The sequence below is a fragment of the Amphiura filiformis genome, unplaced genomic scaffold (genome assembly GCF_039555335.1).
Source record: "Amphiura filiformis unplaced genomic scaffold, Afil_fr2py scaffold_28, whole genome shotgun sequence".
Classification (NCBI taxonomy): Eukaryota; Metazoa; Echinodermata; class Ophiuroidea; order Amphilepidida; family Amphiuridae; genus Amphiura; species Amphiura filiformis.
The window spans coordinates 750,148-768,507 of record NW_027305492.1 but is presented as its reverse complement, the minus strand read 5'-3'; the positions used below and the strand labels follow the sequence as shown (position 1 = coordinate 768,507).

Genomic DNA, 18,360 nt, shown 5'->3' with positions numbered 1-18,360 from the left:
AAAAGGTTCAGCAGTGGTCAAAGTTCCTTGGCATAATTTTCAAATCTCCACTGCTGCCTCGCTTTTTGTGTGTCTTTGCTGGATTGGATTAGAAAAAGTGGCACTTACTACAATGGAATTGCACCTGGCTCTCTTGAAAGGGTTCAGCTGGAAAGTTCATTTTTTAGCAGTGGTAAAAGTTCCTTGGCATAATTTTCAAATCTCCACTGCTGCCTCCCTTTTTTGTGTGTCTTTGCTGGATTGGATTAGAAAAAGTGGCACTTACTACAATGGAATTGCACCTGGCTCTCTTGAAAGGGTTCAGCTGGATATTTCAGCAGTGGTAAAAGTTCCTTGGCATAATGTTCAATCCTCCACTACTAACTTCTTTTATTCTTTTCATGTGGGTCTTTCCAGGATCAGTATATAACAGCAGCACTTCACTACAATGGAATTTCCATATATCTTTCTGAATTGTTCAATTTCAAATAGCAGTAAACTTTTCTAAGTTTGGTTCTCAATCCTTTAATGCTGGATAAGGTATTTGGAGAATCAATAGCTGTGACCATGAACGAAAAAGATAACAGACCACATCCAAGCAGTCAAAGTCTCAGCATCACCCGATAATGAGGGCTGATTGTTCCATGAAATGCACCAGGCAAAACTGCTACGCACTTACCGCACATTTTAACGGTCTATCACGATTGCGTATAGGCACGCAACGCTGGCATGGTTGTTAGACACGGTACAATTGAACAGTTGGCTCTCATGAATATCCAAGAATTCACAGCCTACAATGCATGGGCACTTAGTTGATACATGGTCAGTAGTAGTTTGTGGCTGTGACATCTACTACAATGGATCCAGAATTGCACATGAGACATGTGCTCACAAAATGAGCATCAAGTTAGGGCCAGGAAAGAAAGGGAGATGTGGTTCATTTGTACATGTCAAAAAACAATAGAAATTCATCACTGAAATATTGACGTTTGAAGACCATGCGATGGAGCAACCCTGTTAAGTTATATCATTTTTAAGTTTAGGATCAGAGAAAATAATTCTGGACGTAACTAAAATAAAACTTTGCAAGTTTCCTCTCATTTCGTGGCAACAGATTTCATAATGGGCTATTCCATTTAAATTCCACACTACCCCTGTGGAAGATTTTGGAAATATCTTCCACAGAGGGAGTATGAATTTCAAATGTAATTTACACATTGGCAGCTCCATTTGAGACTCACTCTCCCTCACTGGAAGATTCAGGTTGAATCTTTCTCAGAGGGTGTATGAAATTCAAATGGAGCTGCCTAATGCGCTAATTCCATTCAAAATTCATACTCCCCCGTGGCAGATATTTCCAAAATCTTCCACACGGGTAATGTGGAATTTAAATACAATAGCCCAATATGGCTCTTTTGATAAAGCTCATCAGTATCATCTGGATAGCTCAGTTTTCAAATTTCGGTAAAGTTCCTTAACATAATTTTCCATCCTTCACTGCTACCTTCCTTTCTTCCTTCCCTTCCTGTGTGCCTTGGCAGGATCAGGAGCAGCGGCTCCAACAAGTATCTGTCCTTCCTGTATTTCCTGCCTCGTGTCCTCTGAGGTCTCATTTATCTTCTGCTGGGCATCAAGGAAGAACATGACATCCCGTAGTTGTTCCTTCAGATCGTGGATTTCCTGTTGCATAGAAATTTAAAATAATTAAGTTTTGTTTTAGTTGGAAAATTGGGCTATTCAAGTTGAAATCTATACATCCCTATGGAAAACATGACCCTAATGTCCCTCACAGAGCTGGGGGAGGTGGTGGTGTAGATTCAGGTAACCTCATTTTCACACTCTCTTTCGAAGGTCATGTTTTCCATAGGGGGTGTATGGAATTCAAGTGGAATAGCCCATTGTGATATAAGTAAGTACAAGTACACTAAAGGACAAAATCAATTTGCTTGCTCCCTTGCTTACACACACACTAACCCACCCCCACGTGTGTAATCGCCTCCAAACGTGGACACTGTTGAGGACCATGCAAACGTGGTCGTCTATCTGAATCCGTACTCAATCTCCATACCGAGGACGTTTTCCGCCATTTTGTTTGTGTATTTTTGTGTATGGAATTTAACCTGACAACTGCGGACGTTATTTCTTATATATGCCGATAGAGGTTGTATTTTGCAAATACATTATACATGCATTTGTGGTCATTTGCAGGCCTCCAGAAACCGAGGACGGTCCCCCATTGCAGGGTGGTCTGCGGTTTGCATGTGAAGTGCGAGTGTGTATCCTCGTTTGCTGGCAAAATCAAACTCCCTCACACACAGACACCCACATTCTTTCGCTCTTGTCATTCACAAATAATTAACTTGGTGCATGCACTGTCACTGACTGATTGCCTCACTGGTTAGCTTGCTTTCTTGCTTGCTCAGTCACTCAATTCATCATTCCTTAGCAATTTGCAAAATTGCTAAGGTCTGTTTCTGTCAAGTTCTTTGTTTCTTTCTTTCTTTCTGTCAATCTTATAATGAGCCACGGTAGCCATATGCTTTGAGCCATGTTGACCATAGTTGGTCATCAGGACCATTGGGTGGGGGGACAAATGAAACATGATCAACTTCAGGTCAAAGGTCATCCACTTCCTGTCAATGGCCAAAAACGTGATTTCACTAAAAATGCTACTTCTTCCACAAATTATACAGCACGATGATGGCACTTGGGTACATGCATCAGCAATACCCAGTGTCTAAAAGTTATTGTCCAGAATTGGGGTCAAAGGTCATTAAGGGGATACTTTCGGTATATGACCAAATACCCTAAAATGCCGCTGCTGTCGCAAATATATATGGTACAACAGTGTTAATTGGTCATCAGGACCAATAGCTGGTGGCACAAATGTCACGTGACCAACTCAAGGTCAAAGGTTATGGAAAGGTCATTATGGCCGAAAATGTTATTTCCTGTTATTTTTACTAAAACTGCTACTCCTTACACAAATTACACAGCAAGATGATGTCACTTGACACATGCATCAGCCTTGAGGTCAAAGGTCATACGAAGGTCATTATGGCTGATGTGATTTTCTGTTCTGTTACTAAAAATGTCATTCCACAAATTTTAATATAGCATGATAACATTACACATTGTATTCATCCATTGGGGTCCAAGGTCATTGGGGTCAAAGGTCATGCAGATATTACTTCCGGTATGTAGAAAAATACCTTAGGAAGTCGCACTCTAATAGCGCATGACCAAAGTTGCACAGAAATATTTACATGAATATTGAATAATTTATGGTTTTAACAAAATGATTTCACAACTATGGAAAATAATGATGTAATATAATTAATAATTATAAGGCCAAATAAAAAAATAAACATGTTTCACGTACCCTCCCACTTCCTTTTTTGAGGTTTCTTCAATTATATATTTATTCAGTTATAACTTTTCAAAAAATATATCTAGGAAGCAGAAATATTTCTATAGCCTTGCTAATATACAAGAAACACTTTTGGCAGGTTTTATGAAAATTAGAGGGGCCGGCCTATATCCTCAGAACAAAAATAAAAAGAGACCTCCTCCTTTTTCCAGGCATTATTGTGTATGCTAAAACAGCTCAAATTATGGGTATTCACACCGATTTTGCCATGAAAATATAAAATAAAAGCCCCCTCTTCCTCCTTTTTACAAAAACCGGACTTGAAACGTGTTTTTTATTTTACTTGGCCTAATTATATGATACTACAAACTTCAGTTCTAGTTATAGGGCCTACATGTAGCCTATATTCCAATGAATTACACCAAACTACTGGACCCTTTGAACTCACATATGCTATAGGTGAGCTAACAAATTAACCTTGCTCCCATTGTCCCTATGGTCAATTTCAAATTACAGTGCATTTCAAAAAAGACCTCTCAGTAAAATCAGCATAATACTACTGCTGGCTGTTTCTCTCTCTCTCTGTGTCAGGTGGCGCTGTGTAGCGCTGCTGTGGTCTTCACAAGAGTACGCCATCTCACTCGATCTGATGCCAAGTGCGTTGCACCTTGCATTCCCTGGTTAGAAACCAGCTTCACGTCATTAGTCCAAGATGTTGGTGGACGTCCTCTTCCTCGTTTGCCTTCCATAGCCCCTTGCAAAATCTGTTTTTCTACACCTCCATGTTTCCTGACAATATGGCCAAAGTATTTCATAGCCCAAGACTCGCATCCATAAGTGGCAATGGAAAACACAGTTGCACGAAGTAGGCGTACCTTGAGGTCAATGGATAGGCCTCTGCTTTTCCATATGCTTGACATGCCCTGCACAGTTGTCCTTGCAATAGCCAGTCTTCTCTTAATTTCAGTTGTGCTGTCACCACTGTTGTTAATCATTGAACCCAGATATTCAAATTGCTTCACCTCCTCAATCTGCTGTCCATCTATCACAAACTCATCACTTTTCCGCTCTCTGTCTACAACCATTATTTTTGTCTTCTTTGTGTTCTGGAGAAGGTGTTTTTCTTCGCTGGCCTCTTTGATGCGCTTCAAAAGATCAATCAGCTCTACTCTGCTGCTACAAATAAGAGTGGTATCATCGGCGTACCTCAGGTTAGTAATTCTTGTACCGCCAAACTTCACTCCACCTTCAAACCCCTCCAAAGCTGTTCTCATTATGTCTTCAGAGTAGATGTTAAATAGGTTTGGTGATAGCACACAGCCCTGTCGTAAGCCTCTTCCAATCTTGAACCAATCTGTGTCTCCACTACTTGTTCTGACTGCCGATTCTTGGTCTTCATATAAGCAGCTGATCAGATCCACAAGATGACTTGGGAAACCCATCTTTTTCATAGTTTCCCACATCTGAGGGTGGCTAACACAGTCAAAAGCTTTACTGTAATCTATGAAGCACATGTAAAGAGGAAGTCTATGCTCTCTGCATTTCTCAATCACATTCCTGATATTGACAATTTGGTCCCTAGTACCTGGCTGTTTATATGCCTGAATACATGCATGCATGCTAGATAGCTGGGCTAATTAGCCATAGTTAATTAGCTATTGCTAAGGTCGCGTATATGTGTATGCGCAATTAGCTCTAGTTCATCCATTCTTTCAGTCTGTCAGTTGCTCATTTAGGAACAGTCCGTTAGTATGAAGGGTCATTAGTTAGAAAAGGGTCAAAGTTAAGGTTTAAGGCATTTTAGGTTAGGATTAGGAATAAGGTTAGGGTATTTGCAATGGGGTTAGGGATAGGTAAGGGTCAAAGTTAGGATTATAGTCAGAGTCAAAGTTAGGGTTAGGTAGGGATTCTATATATGGGGTAAGCGACTACAATCATGTGACGATTCGGGATGATGTGTCCAAGGTCTAGACAACAGGCGGCATTTAGTGGCCATTTTGCCCGAGGGGGGCACTCAAATATGACAGTGTACGCATGCGTGACCAAATTTTTTTGGAACACCCACTAAACAAGTTTTCCTCCGTGAGCAAAATAACCCCCTAAGCAAGTTTTTTAGCGCGCTTTCCCCCAAAATTTGACCACCTAAACAAGTCTTTGTCTAATTTTGATCCCCTAAACAAGTTTGTGTCTAATTTTGACCCCCTGAACAAGTTTGTGTATAAATTTGACCCACTTTACAAGTTTTGATGGATTTTGACAACTTGAGAACAATTTTTTGGACTAACATGTCATTGAACAAGTCTACCCCCTCTTGGATATGGCCCATACCATACCACTTTAATACATAGCCTAAATAATGACACGATGAATTCAGAGTGTATATATGAGGCCTTCAGATTCGTAGCTTGTTACGTGAATCTGCTGGATTCTCATATAAAGTAGTTTTGTGAGAATATAAAATACCAATATACAGCGTAATTTATACAGAAGCAACGTTTAAATACTCAGTATTCACGTTGTATTTAATTCCGAATTCGGCACCTAAAGTTGATTATCGTGTCCCGCTATCGCATGCTCTTTCCATGCTTTCTACCGCAAATTTTCATTAAGTAATCCAGAGAAGCTAGGTTTACATTCTTCAGTGGAGAAAACGCACAAATCTACTACAGTAGTAATAAATAATGCATGAGGAATCTATAAAGTCCTGAAAATCTTTTTGAAATTTAGGATGATGTCGGCGAGTAGGCCAACACACGATATTTTCGTCGATCCGTCTGTCCACTGAACTATTAATATACCAATCAAATTTTATATGATGTCATAAATGAATATGCATGTCTTTTATTCTAAACGGTATTTTACATAGAAGTACGAGGCCATGATTAAATCACATATAACACGTCATGAAATATTTGCATAACACCGTGACACTTTAGATTTGGAGTATACGGTAAACATTTCTACGCCGGGAATTCCGGTGAGTGAATAAACTTTCCAGGATCGGAGTGTCAGCAGATTTGAAAAGCGGATTAAAATGGTACCCTAAATGCGTTACAAACGATTTTAAAACTACCCTTTTCATGAAAATTAGCGGTTTTACCCCTTAACGCGTCACGCAGCGTAACGTGCTCAACCAAGAAAAACACCCCTTTTCACGCGTTTTTTTGGTCACGCATGCTTACATCATTATATTTGAGTGGCCCCCCCGGGCCATTTTGCTTCCTAAATGAGGTTATTCATGTGTCGTAATATACTTTTACAAAAATAAGTTAATAGGTTTACAATTTCAAATTATATGTTGAGCATACAATATATTCTGTAGTAAATCAATGGAATATGATGGCGATTGTTGAGGAAATCAATGGGATATGATGGCGATATGCTTGATAGAATTAGACTGTCTTATCAGCTAGTATTCTCCTCCGCCATCAGTGAGATTCTAGTCACTCCACATATAGCGTGTTGCAAAGGTGGAGACTAAAGCTGTAGTGACGAACGCGGATGCGTTAAAAATGATGTGTCTTAGGTCCAGCATTGTTGTAACCACTTGACCCAGCATAAACTCTCACCCTCCTGGTTTAGGGCTTAGGTTAGGGTTAGGTGAAGTTTAGGGTTGTATAGTTTATAACTAAGTGATTGGGTTTCCAAACTAAACCTTTTTTCACCAATGTGGCAGTGACGTCAATGCATTGAAACATCTGTTTCGCTCACACATCCATGCTGCGTCTTTAAACGTGGGCATGCATTCTCCAGTGCTTTGAGCGAACGCTAGTGATTTGAGGCTGCGCCCAATTAAATGATTACTGACGTCATTGCCACATCAGGGTGAAAAATGGTATAATGACCATTTGGACTATCAACCTGTAACCGGTCAGTCACTCACATCACTTGCTCATTGCTCCTGTCCCTCATCTCATTTATTCTACTCAGTCCCCCATCCACCCAAGGAGATAACAAAGTGCTTCCTATTAGTCAATTTTGAGTTTCTCGTCACATAATTTCTGAAAACTAGTGAGGCAACTTTTTCATTATTCATTATTTGTCTGCCTTTCATTATATGACTAACACGCATGTAAAATGTGTTGTTATTTGCCGCTCACTCACTTGAAGATGGATGTTTAGCCCAAATGAGATTCAAAAGTATATTACAAAGAGTCTGCAAGGGTGACAGCAAAATGTATGTTTTGATTTTGATTTTTCCACAAAAAATAAAGGGATATTCGTAATTCTTTTGCAAATATAGCCAGTTTTCATTGGTATTTTTTGGAAAATCACAATAATGAATTCAAGTGAGGGTCAGAAAATGAAGTGAGGGCGGGTGACGGGAAACTCAAAATCGACTTTCCTTGGCCTTATGTGTTTGGTGCAGTGCTCTATAAAATATGTAACACATGAGACCTCAAACTTACCGCATCTTTCTTCTTGCTGTCTTCATCCAATTTGGTCTGCATGGCATTCAGTTTCTCCTGCCAGCCATGTTGGTTTTCTACTAAACATTTGTTCAACTGTAAGGATATAAAAATAGTTGAGATTTCATCCAAATATTAAGTGTGATGAATATAATCACTCATACATAAACTCTATTTGTATTTTATTTGTAAATATTCTTTAAATAAATATTCTTAGTATTTTTTAATGTAATAGAATACTTATTAGCCAAAACAACACCAAGTTCTGTCATGACATGGTGCATTTATTTTAGCACATAACAATTACAAAGGTATCCAAAATCTGAATTTTGATGATTTTTACGATTGTCCTGATGAGCAAATCACTAAATGGGCCTTTAATTATATTTGCAGTGGTGTGAGTCTCCACGTAAAAAAGAAAGCTGAAAACAGTTCCTATATACTTTTGTACAGAGTATAAAGTGTACAAAAAAGCTGAATATCAAAACCAAAATGGCTGAAATCAGCTTCAAAGCTTTACTCCTGTATTTGCTTGTGGAACACCGAGGGACAAACATGTTTCACAGATCTGTGCTTGAGGGCAAAATACTGCTTTGTTTTGCTTTGTTTATCGTACATTTCAGAGCTGCTCAAAGGCCAGCAACTACCTGGCCAGCGGGTTGCCTATTGAGAACTGATGGGTTAGGCTTGTTACCAATATAACAGAGAATTAATGACAACAGGTTAGTGTAGTGGTCTTCTCACTTGCTTCTCACCACTTCGTCCCGGGTACAATTCCCCGCGTTGCTACATGTGAGTGTGGTTGTCAATCCATGCAGGTTTTTCTCCGGGTGCTCTGGTTTTCCTCCAGCCTCTAAAATTGGACCTCTTCACATATCTGTGTTCTGTTATATTCGATTGGCATCCCTTTTATTTAGTAGCCTTTGAGCACTATTGGGCTTTGCCAGGCTTCGGCCGAATGTTAATAAATGAAAATATTCTATATATTCACCTGTTTTTCTTCCTTTAGTTGTGTGTTGACTCTATTCAGCTTACTGCTTAATTGGTTGCACTTCTTTTCCAATGCAACCTTTTCTTTGACAGCGGCTGACATAGCTTGCATGGACCTCTCCATTCGCTCTAATTCTTCTACAGTTTTCTTTGATCTGGCCTCAACTTCTGATATCTGTCACCATGGAAATGGGAATAACACAAAAATAAAATGAAATCAATATTAAATACCGTGTCAAAGCAGTGGCAGTGTCCAAACATCAAAAAAACTCATTCCACAAAGCATATCTGCAAGTGCAGGTATCCTATGTGATGCAATTGCGTCATCATACGAGTACTCATATGGGCACGGAAAGCTTGGCCGGGCAAGGTAAATCCCTGTGGTTCAAAACCGCACCCAAGAAAAGAAGTTGTCCATTCATCCAAAAAGCCCCTGGGCCATTAGTGTTAATGAATGTTCTTCAATGAAAAAAAAATAATCAAAGATAGAACAGATTCTTCTTTTGGCTTTTAATCTCTCCTCTCAATTTACTTTCACTTCTGAAACTCACTCTAAAGGTAGGAGCTGGAGGTCAAAACTTTTCAATGTTCTTGTTGGTCCATCTGGGAGGTCTATCCCAGGAAGAAGAACAATCCTGTAGGTATAGACCCTGTAAATACTGGAATGTTCTTCCACTTGATATCCAGGTAAATTTTGTATTGTGCTATCTTTTATTTCATTATTATGACTATATCAAAACATTGTGTATTGTTTTTAAATCTTGACCTCTTGGGTGCTGTAGTAACAACTTGCTATGTGCGCGACAAACTTTGATTCAAAGTGTGGGGTTTTTTGCATTCTGCATGTAACGCATTGTGCCAAAAACACACGCTAAGCGCTGCATACACAAACCTTTGTAATGGTTTAACCCTATTCTATTACCCCCACAAAAGTGGTATATTTGAGTGGTGTGGAGATATCATATTAACTAGTGCGTTGCAGTGTTATTGGTTGGGTAAAAACCAATAAGTGGCATACCATTGGCAAGCTTGGACTTTAAGCTTTTAGAAAAACAAGTTTAATATTTAATCATATAAATTTTATGCAAATTAGCTCATGAATAATTAATGAGCTCATAGCTAAATATGATCAAAAAAATATATTCATTTACAATTTTGAAGTGTATGAGTACATCAATGTGGCATTTTTATACAGTTTTAAATACACTGCCGTGTTTCTACATATAATAAAAAGAAATCCGAGTTACTTTGGACCATATTTTAAGAAGTTTATGGACATTTTTGGGCTATTTTTAGGGCAAAATTTGGCCTAAAAATTGTCAAAATATGCAGGTTTCCAACATTTTAAACCATTTTATGATGTGTTAATGGTAGTTATATTTGGAAAAAAGGTGTTTTGTTGATAAAGAAGTGATAAATTATCAAAACTGTTCCAAAGATAAGACCTTATTTGTGTTAATAACTTTTTTACATGCATTTTAAGCCATTTCCAGCTTAAATTGATAGGGGGTAATAGAATAGGGTTAAAGCTTAAAGATACAACTAATGAGAGACAAACCAAGATGGTGGATTTACCATAGCGTTATCTTTGGGCATATATTAGCCTTGAGTATGTCATATTTCAATTTCACTCAAAAATGTCAGAACTGCGCTATTTTGGTCCACATGGATGATAATTCAATATGTCTGTTTTGCCAGACTTCTTTAGCCCAATTCTACAATATAACTTTTCTTTTGAAGCTATGCAAGTACACATAAATACCTACCCTGTCCAATGCTTCTTGTTCCATACAGGCCATCTTATCCTCAAAATATGTTCTTTGTGACTCCAACTGACTTGTTAATAAATATGTATACTGCAAAAAGAAAACAAGTAAGGAAGCATTAATTTTACACAAAGTGATCAATGCATGGTGGCTACCACCTGCACCGGTGTAGCCAAAAGGAAAAATAAATCATGATTGATTTCTCAACCACCCTATACTACATACTACTACAATTTCAGAAAAAAAAACCACATGCCTAATTCGTATTATTCATATCAATTATAAATTGCTTCATTGTTTCTCTTCCACATACCCCCCCTTTACCCCACAAATCAAAGTTGATTCCGATTTTGTGTTTGCGAGTGTATTACACTGCTCCATTGAGAGTACATAATTACCCCCATCTAGGATTCTTACCTCTAATTGTAATGAATCTAACTTTTCTTCATGACTGGATTCTCCACTTGTTCTGTTCCATTCTATAGGCTTACCATCTCCTTTTGTTTGTACTAATCTATGTACATAATTATCTGATGAGAAAAAGACAGAACAAAAAGTACTAGGATGTAAGAAGGTGTCAACAGAAATCCTGAAAAAAAATCTTGAAAATAGTTAGTTTTTAGAAGGGAATATATATAAACACTTGGAATGCAGGATTAATCCTGAAATGTACACCCTGAAAGTAAGTTGTGCTTGTCATCATGGGGATTGGGCCCACCCATCTGGCAAAATTTGGGCTGTCCCCAACTTGTCATTCATCCCTATTTTTGTTCAGAAATACAATCACTATTTCTGTCTGTATGTGCATTATTCATTAATGCTGATTCGGTTGCCCTACAGTTTGTCTACTCTGAAGTACAAAGTGACAACGCTCACGTATACAGTGCGTAAACAGTGTGCAGTGCTGCGTCTCTGCTGAGGTATGCGTGCCTTCAAAGTCGGCACAATGTGTGCTTCCGAGTCGGTACTTTGTACTTTAGAGTAGACTGACTGTAATGTATTTGTTCAGTATTGAATAAAACTTTTGTATATATGTGCTTATTTGATTAATGTTTTGTAAAATAGATGCCATTAATTCCAAAAGCATCATTATACTAAGCAACTCAAACTTGGTAACAATGATCATTGGGGGGGGCCTTATAATACTATGAAGGATGTTGAGGTCAAAGGTCATTTAGGGGTCACATTTATAATAGCTGTGATTGGGCTCAAAGTGGATATAAACTCCAAGAGAAGGTCGAGGAACATGTTAAAAGCAAAGCAAAGGTTACTTCAAGTCAAAGTTTCAAATTGCTCTGATTAGGCTCAATATTAATTAAATTGTGAATAATTCATTCAGGCGAGACTTCAGCAGCATTAGCTGCTCTTGTTGGCATAGAGATTGTTAACCCTCATCCACGATTCCTCTGTTAAAATTGATAACAATTTTAATTTTTTTCTCAAGTTTATAAGGTCAAAACATGTCAGAAAACTTTATTGGAAATTGGACTTGGCAAAATCTTTTCTCCATTTCTGTCACACATAGGCTTATATCTATACTACTAAAATAATGAGCTAAGTTATCTGTCTGTCCGGCTATGCGTTTCGCAGTGCCATATTTCGGATATGGATAGGTATCTGCAAAAGCATGTTTACCTGGTGGTTTTAAAAGTCATCGGAGGTCAAGGTCAAAGGTCAAAATTTCAAGCTTTGTCCGATTTTGGTGGGTGGAATCCTTGATACAAGGGGAATATATGCGCAAAATAAAATGAAGGTCAACAGAGGTCAAAGGTTATTAAGGAAGGTTCAAATTTCAAACTTTGTCCGATCAGGCTTAAACTTGGTGGGTAGAATCCTTTGTATGACGGGAACACATAAAAATATATTCAAGGTCATCCGAGGTCAAAGGTTATCCAGGGGCTAAATTTTAAACTTGCCTGATTTGGCTTGAACTTGGTGAAAGTAATTCTCCATATCACAGGCGCATGAACAAAATCAAACCAAGGTCACTCGAGGGCAAAGTTCATATGGGGTCAAACGTTAGAGTATGCCCAATCGGGCTTAAAAGTGGTAAAAAGAATCCTCATCAGGGGTCAAATAGCATCGCTATCAGTTCTCTCAAAGTTACAGGTGAACTAGTATACAATAAAAAAAATAACTACAAAGGTTAACTGCCTTTTTAACCTTTAGTTGTCTAATCAGATAGAGTATGCACATACACACATATATATATGCTGACAATACATTGCTATTTTGGAATGACACCAATACAGGAATTCCATAATTTCCCTTTAAAAGTGTGTTTGAACTTGCTTTGCACAATAACAAGTATGCCTGTTTCCATGCCCATACCAATTCTATTGGAATCAGTCAAATATATTTTCAACAATGTAATCAATTTATTAAAAACAGCAAAATTAAATAATGACACAAATATTTAAATAAATGAATCAATAACTATATAAGAAACAGAAGACATAATTTTCCAGTTTATTCTATTATAAACAAGCTTGAAATTATTGTGAAAATTATTTATTAAACACGATAATAAACCTGGGGAAATTCCCTTTTAATTTGCAGGATGTCACACTTGACCGAGTAGCAGCATTGCCAAACCCACTATTTGATAGCCCAATTGGGCTACTTTTAACAATCTTCCCCGTGACTTAGGACTATTTCTTGCCCCATAGAAACCATTAATTAAGAAAAAAAAATGGGTGACTTTTTTTACATTATATAAAAACAGGGAAAATCTGTTCCAACTGACCAGCGCACAGTGGGCCAGAATCGCCTCAAAGTGTGCCAAAATTATAAACGGACAATCAAACGTTTACAAACACGGTAAAATGAATATACTAGGGGTTTTTGAGGCTGCAGAATTCAATGGAGGCATTTAAAAAAATGTATGACGTCATCAAAATGCTGAACGGTGATTGGTCGATTATTTTTACAACAGTATTTCAAATGATATATGTTAAAATTTTAATTGAAAAAGCAAAATAGGGGTTTAGGGGGTGCGAAATTCAATGATGACATTTTGGAAAGCGTATGACGTCATTAATATGCTGAAATGTGATTGGTCAATTATTCCTCCCACAGTTAGGGGTGGTGCAATAATTATGTGTACCCCTGGGGTGAATTCTCAAAATGGTCTGCCAAAAATCGCTTGCCCCCCTTTGGCCGTGCCAAAAACCTTTGCCCCCCTTTCAACGTGCCAAAAACCTTTGCCCCCCTTTTGGCGTGCCAAAAATCTTTGCCCCCCCCCTTACACATGCAAGATTTTGGGAACCCAATTTAAAACCTTCAATTGTCTTAACATATAATGCGCGCAGCGACAGGAAATTTTGCATATTTGAGCGTGTTAATAGCGTTTTCCTACGCCTTTTAGGCGTAATATAGAAGCGGTGCCCAAAATATCTGTGCCAAAATTGCTTGCCCCCCTTTGACCTGCCAAAATCGCTTGACCCCCCTTCGACCTGCCAAAAATGCTTGCCCCCCCTTTTGGCCTGCCAAAAATCTTTGCCCCCCTATAATTCACCCCGGGGTACACATAATTATTGCACCACCCTTATTCAAATGGCTGTGTAGGAATTATTATTAAAACTTCCAAATCAGGGGTTTTAAGGACTCCGGAATCCAATAGAGCCATTTTCCAAGGCATATGACGTCATTAAAATACCGAGCCGTGATTGGCTAATTACTGTTACAACAGGAATTCAAATGTCCGATTGGAAAAGTATTATCAAATAGCATATTCAAAGGTTATACGGGCTGCAAAATTCACTGACGGCATTTTCTAGTACGTATGACATCAATAAAATGCTGATATTTTACAAACAAGGGAAGAGGCCTACGCATCATACACTGGAACATGGAAACATTCAAACATTACAAACTAGCGCACGAGATCAAATTAATGATGCTGACATTTTAATTGTTTAATATAAGGAAAAAAACAACCAGCCAAACTAAATGTTGGGGGGTTCATTTCTCTTCCACAATTTGCATACCATTCTTCCTGCCGGACTTCAAAACGTCAAAACGGTGCCATTGTCTTTAAACGTAATTTTGCCCCTAATTTGCAACCCATCAATATACCAATTTCCTTGAAAAAGCAACCAATTTTGCTTTTACCAATATGTTTCTCAAAATACCCAATGATACTGGGCGCTTTCGTCTGTGGTAAAAACCCATCCACCAGGGGGGATCACTCAAATATGACATTGTACGCATGCGTGACCAAATTTTTTTCAAACACCCCCTAAACGAGTTTTACCCTAACAGCAAATTTAGCCCCTTAATAAGGTAATTTAATATAGAATTTACCCCCTAATGAGATTTTTGGCCAGTAAAAATGAAAAAATTTACCCTTTTCGGACTCGTAATTTACCAAAAATTTGAAAAGGTACCCTAAACAAGTTGTTCAGTTTCAGAAAACTACCCTTATTCTTGAAAATCAGTGTTTTTAGACCCTAAATGCGTCACTCACAGTAACTTCGCCTTGCCTAAAAAAACACCCCTTTTCCTTGTTTTTTTGTCACGCATGCGTACAGACCAATTGTGTGGGTGCCCCCCCCCCCCGGGCCCATCCATCGCTTTACCAAAATTGGCGAAAATGCACCCCAAACGGCAAGCACATACGTCAATGGGAGACCCCACCCTTATTAACCCTAGCTCAACACCATCACAAACGACACTAAAATGATGTAATCTGATTCAATTTGTAATTCTGCATTATAAACAAATGATCAGTGATGATACAGTTAGGCCATGTAATTTTGTCGTTCGCTATGCCCAATATTGAAATGTTAATTGGATTTTTTTAAAGTAGACGTTATACCAAATCTAGATGCCACGTTTAAAATTGGCAGACCATGGGGTTTTTGTGTCTTGAATTTCTTTCATAAATTCTATAATTTATATGAATGTTCAAAGCAGAATAAAAATGTGCATGTAATATATGAATGTACGTTTCAATCAAAATGCTAATGAGGTCAGAATAGGCCTACTCTAATTCCCTGATATTCATTATTTAAAAAAGAAACGACCACAACTTTATCACATGTCCTTAATAACAGCACAAAGCTCAGGGTTTTTCATGAAACTGTGATATCGAGCTACTTTCATCAAATTGTTTTATGATATCATTATCATGATTAAAAAAGTCACAAAACTAATCCAAACTGTGTGAGTTTTCACATTGAATGTATAGGCCTATTTAAATGTTATCTGGAAGTTCAATTCTATGGTTAATGCGTAAAACATCCATACATACATGGTATGATGGATTTAAGCAGCATAAATAATATCCTTGATAATGATGATATTATTTTGCTTCAATTATCTTGATCAATGATGTGTTAAAATACTGAGACCTTATGCTATTTCTTAGGGCATATATATAGTTGTAGTGAAAACCGCAAATTCCCCAGGGTATGTAAGCAATATGAGGGCGCTATGCACATGACACGATAAACCCGTACGCTATCTATCAAAATCAGCTGAAAAGCGAGCAAATAGGGTACATTGGATGGACCCTGGAATGCAGGCTGGCAAATATTTGCAAACAAAATTGCCATCAACATAGTTCTAGGACTTGTCTGCAAATGATAAAATCAATCTTTGTACAGGAATCGACAGGAATCCAAACTAAATTTCTATTTTTTCCCAAAAATGCACATTTTTACCGTATTTCACCAAATTAGCCTCCTCATTACTCCTGATTAATACAATTATTTATATTTTGACTTTAATTATCTGGTTTGACTACTATTAGGTATGACATATGCACAATGGCAAGACAACAGTTTCTCATTTACTAACGTTACATTAGTTGTTTTCAAAATTCACACTTTTACCATTTTAAGAGAAAATATGGCACTTTTGGGTCAAATTCATGACTGAACGACACTTATGGAATCCATCGAAACATAAATTATGGGCCAAACAATATACTTCAGAATGTTTTCTTTCTAAAACAACTGAAAAAATAGGAAATTCCACTTTCACCAATTTTGAATTTTGGCACACTTTGATTCCGCCCTGGCCCACTGTGCAGCGGGGAACCAAAGGATGGATCCAAAAGGACACAACAGTGTCACACTAGCAATGGATAAAATTAAAAACAGGGAAAGTATGACACAACATCCAATGGGGGAGTAACACAAGACATATTAAACAAAGTTAAAAACCTGACGTTTCGAAAAGACAAGACTTTTCTTTCTCAAGGGATAAAATAAGAGACCTGCTCTCAATATAGTGAAGAATTATAAATCTAATGATATATTCTTAAAGTGTATGTAGCTGGGAGGAAAAGCTGACGATCAATTGAAAATTTTGACCTTTCATATTGAAGATATGGATTTTTTTCCCCAAAAGACCTTATTTTTTTTGTGTTTTGGGGAAAAAAAATCCATATCTTCAATATGAAAGGTCAAAATTTTCAATTGATCGTCGGCTTTTTCTCCCAGCTACATACACTTTAAGTATAAAATCATTAGATTTATAAAGTTTACTTCGAGTACTGTTAAATATTAAAAATATCAATTTTTAATCATTTGCCATAAAATGTGTATTACATTGCAAATTTCAAAAAATCAAAATTATTTGATATCTGAAGGACTTTCTTCGTATTCAGAATGCAATTCGATATGTCTGATGTGCTCTCATGTCCCACAAAAAATACTGTTGAAACACTCAAAAACGCTCATTGCAGATCCCTTAAAGAAAATATTGAAAGATTAATTTTCTTTCTCAAGTGCTGTTTTCTTTATAATTTATAATGACTATATTTATACATAATATTTAGGCTTAAACATAATGGAAAAAAAATCTGTTAGAAAACATAAAGGCTTATTTTGTTGTTGAAAATTAACTCTATGTGAAAATATAAATATATTGAGGGGAATTCCCAGGCCTGGCATGCATATTGTATGTCTATGTATATCTACTGCAGTGCATGTACACTGAACATGTACATGAACGTGTGACCGTACATGTACATGTATAGCACAGAGTTGTCTAGACATATACCATGAATACTGCATGTACATGTATACACTGATATCCAACTTCCTGGTGATATGTACAGCAGGGTTTTTCCAGTTTTAGCAACGTCACTATAAATAGGCCTATAATGTATGGTACAAAATAATACAGCTCATATATATCGTCGGCTATCAAAATTGTATGAAAATTAAGAGGTAAGAGTTTTTAGTAGGTATATGTTGATTATTATTTTCCTTGTTCTCTAATTCACAGTCATAAATCTTGCATTTGAGTGCATATATGTGACCATCCACCACGAAGTGGTAGTAAAGTCGGCCCTAGGTCATTTTCTGTTTATTGCAGATTTTGAAAGAGTGTACTTTCAGCTTTATAATGACACCTCAACCAGCTTCATCGGACATCTGGAAGTGAAGTTATGGCTCATCAAAGGTCAAATTCCTAATATATTTTACATAGAAATCCATATACTGTTTTTGATTGTATCTCAAAATGGAAAATGCCATGTGTACAAACATGTTAGGAAATGTATAAATATGCAAATAATTTTGCTTGCTGCATTTGCAGCACATGAATAAAAACAAGTTCAGGTTTTAAACTGGTCCCCAAAATCTGGCAAATACTCCATTATTTTTAAACTCAACTGTTATTATTATACATTCCACAATTGTTTGGAGTATCTTTTATTTTTTTCATCAATTGATGTGCTCACTCCACACTTATGCAGTAAGGAGGAGATCAATAAAACTAAAAGTTCTGAGGTTTTTATTCGAAGCTGGATAAAGTTCTACATTTAAATTACTGTTGCTTCTATTGAACAGCCAGGGACATATTGAATTAACATGCATTGCTAGCTGTTCAA

The 18,360-nt window shown here is 37.3% G+C and overlaps 1 protein-coding gene across 1 annotated transcript in view; it reads right to left on the bottom strand.

The window, feature by feature from the left end:
* Positions 1 to 252: 252 nt before the first annotated feature.
* The window catches only part of LOC140143768 (BRCA1-associated protein-like), a 78,112-nt gene continuing 60,004 nt past the window's right edge, over positions 253 to 18,360 (bottom strand). Inside the window, exons 11-15 of the mRNA XM_072165581.1 lie at positions 10,932 to 11,044; positions 10,515 to 10,604; positions 8,750 to 8,923; positions 7,759 to 7,854; positions 253 to 1,659 (exon numbers count right to left, since the gene is read on the bottom strand). Of these exons, the coding sequence (XP_072021682.1) occupies positions 1,480 to 1,659; positions 7,759 to 7,854; positions 8,750 to 8,923; positions 10,515 to 10,604; positions 10,932 to 11,044 (653 nt within the window). The 3' untranslated portion in view covers positions 253 to 1,479. The remainder of the gene's footprint in view (positions 1,660 to 7,758; positions 7,855 to 8,749; positions 8,924 to 10,514; positions 10,605 to 10,931; positions 11,045 to 18,360) is intronic.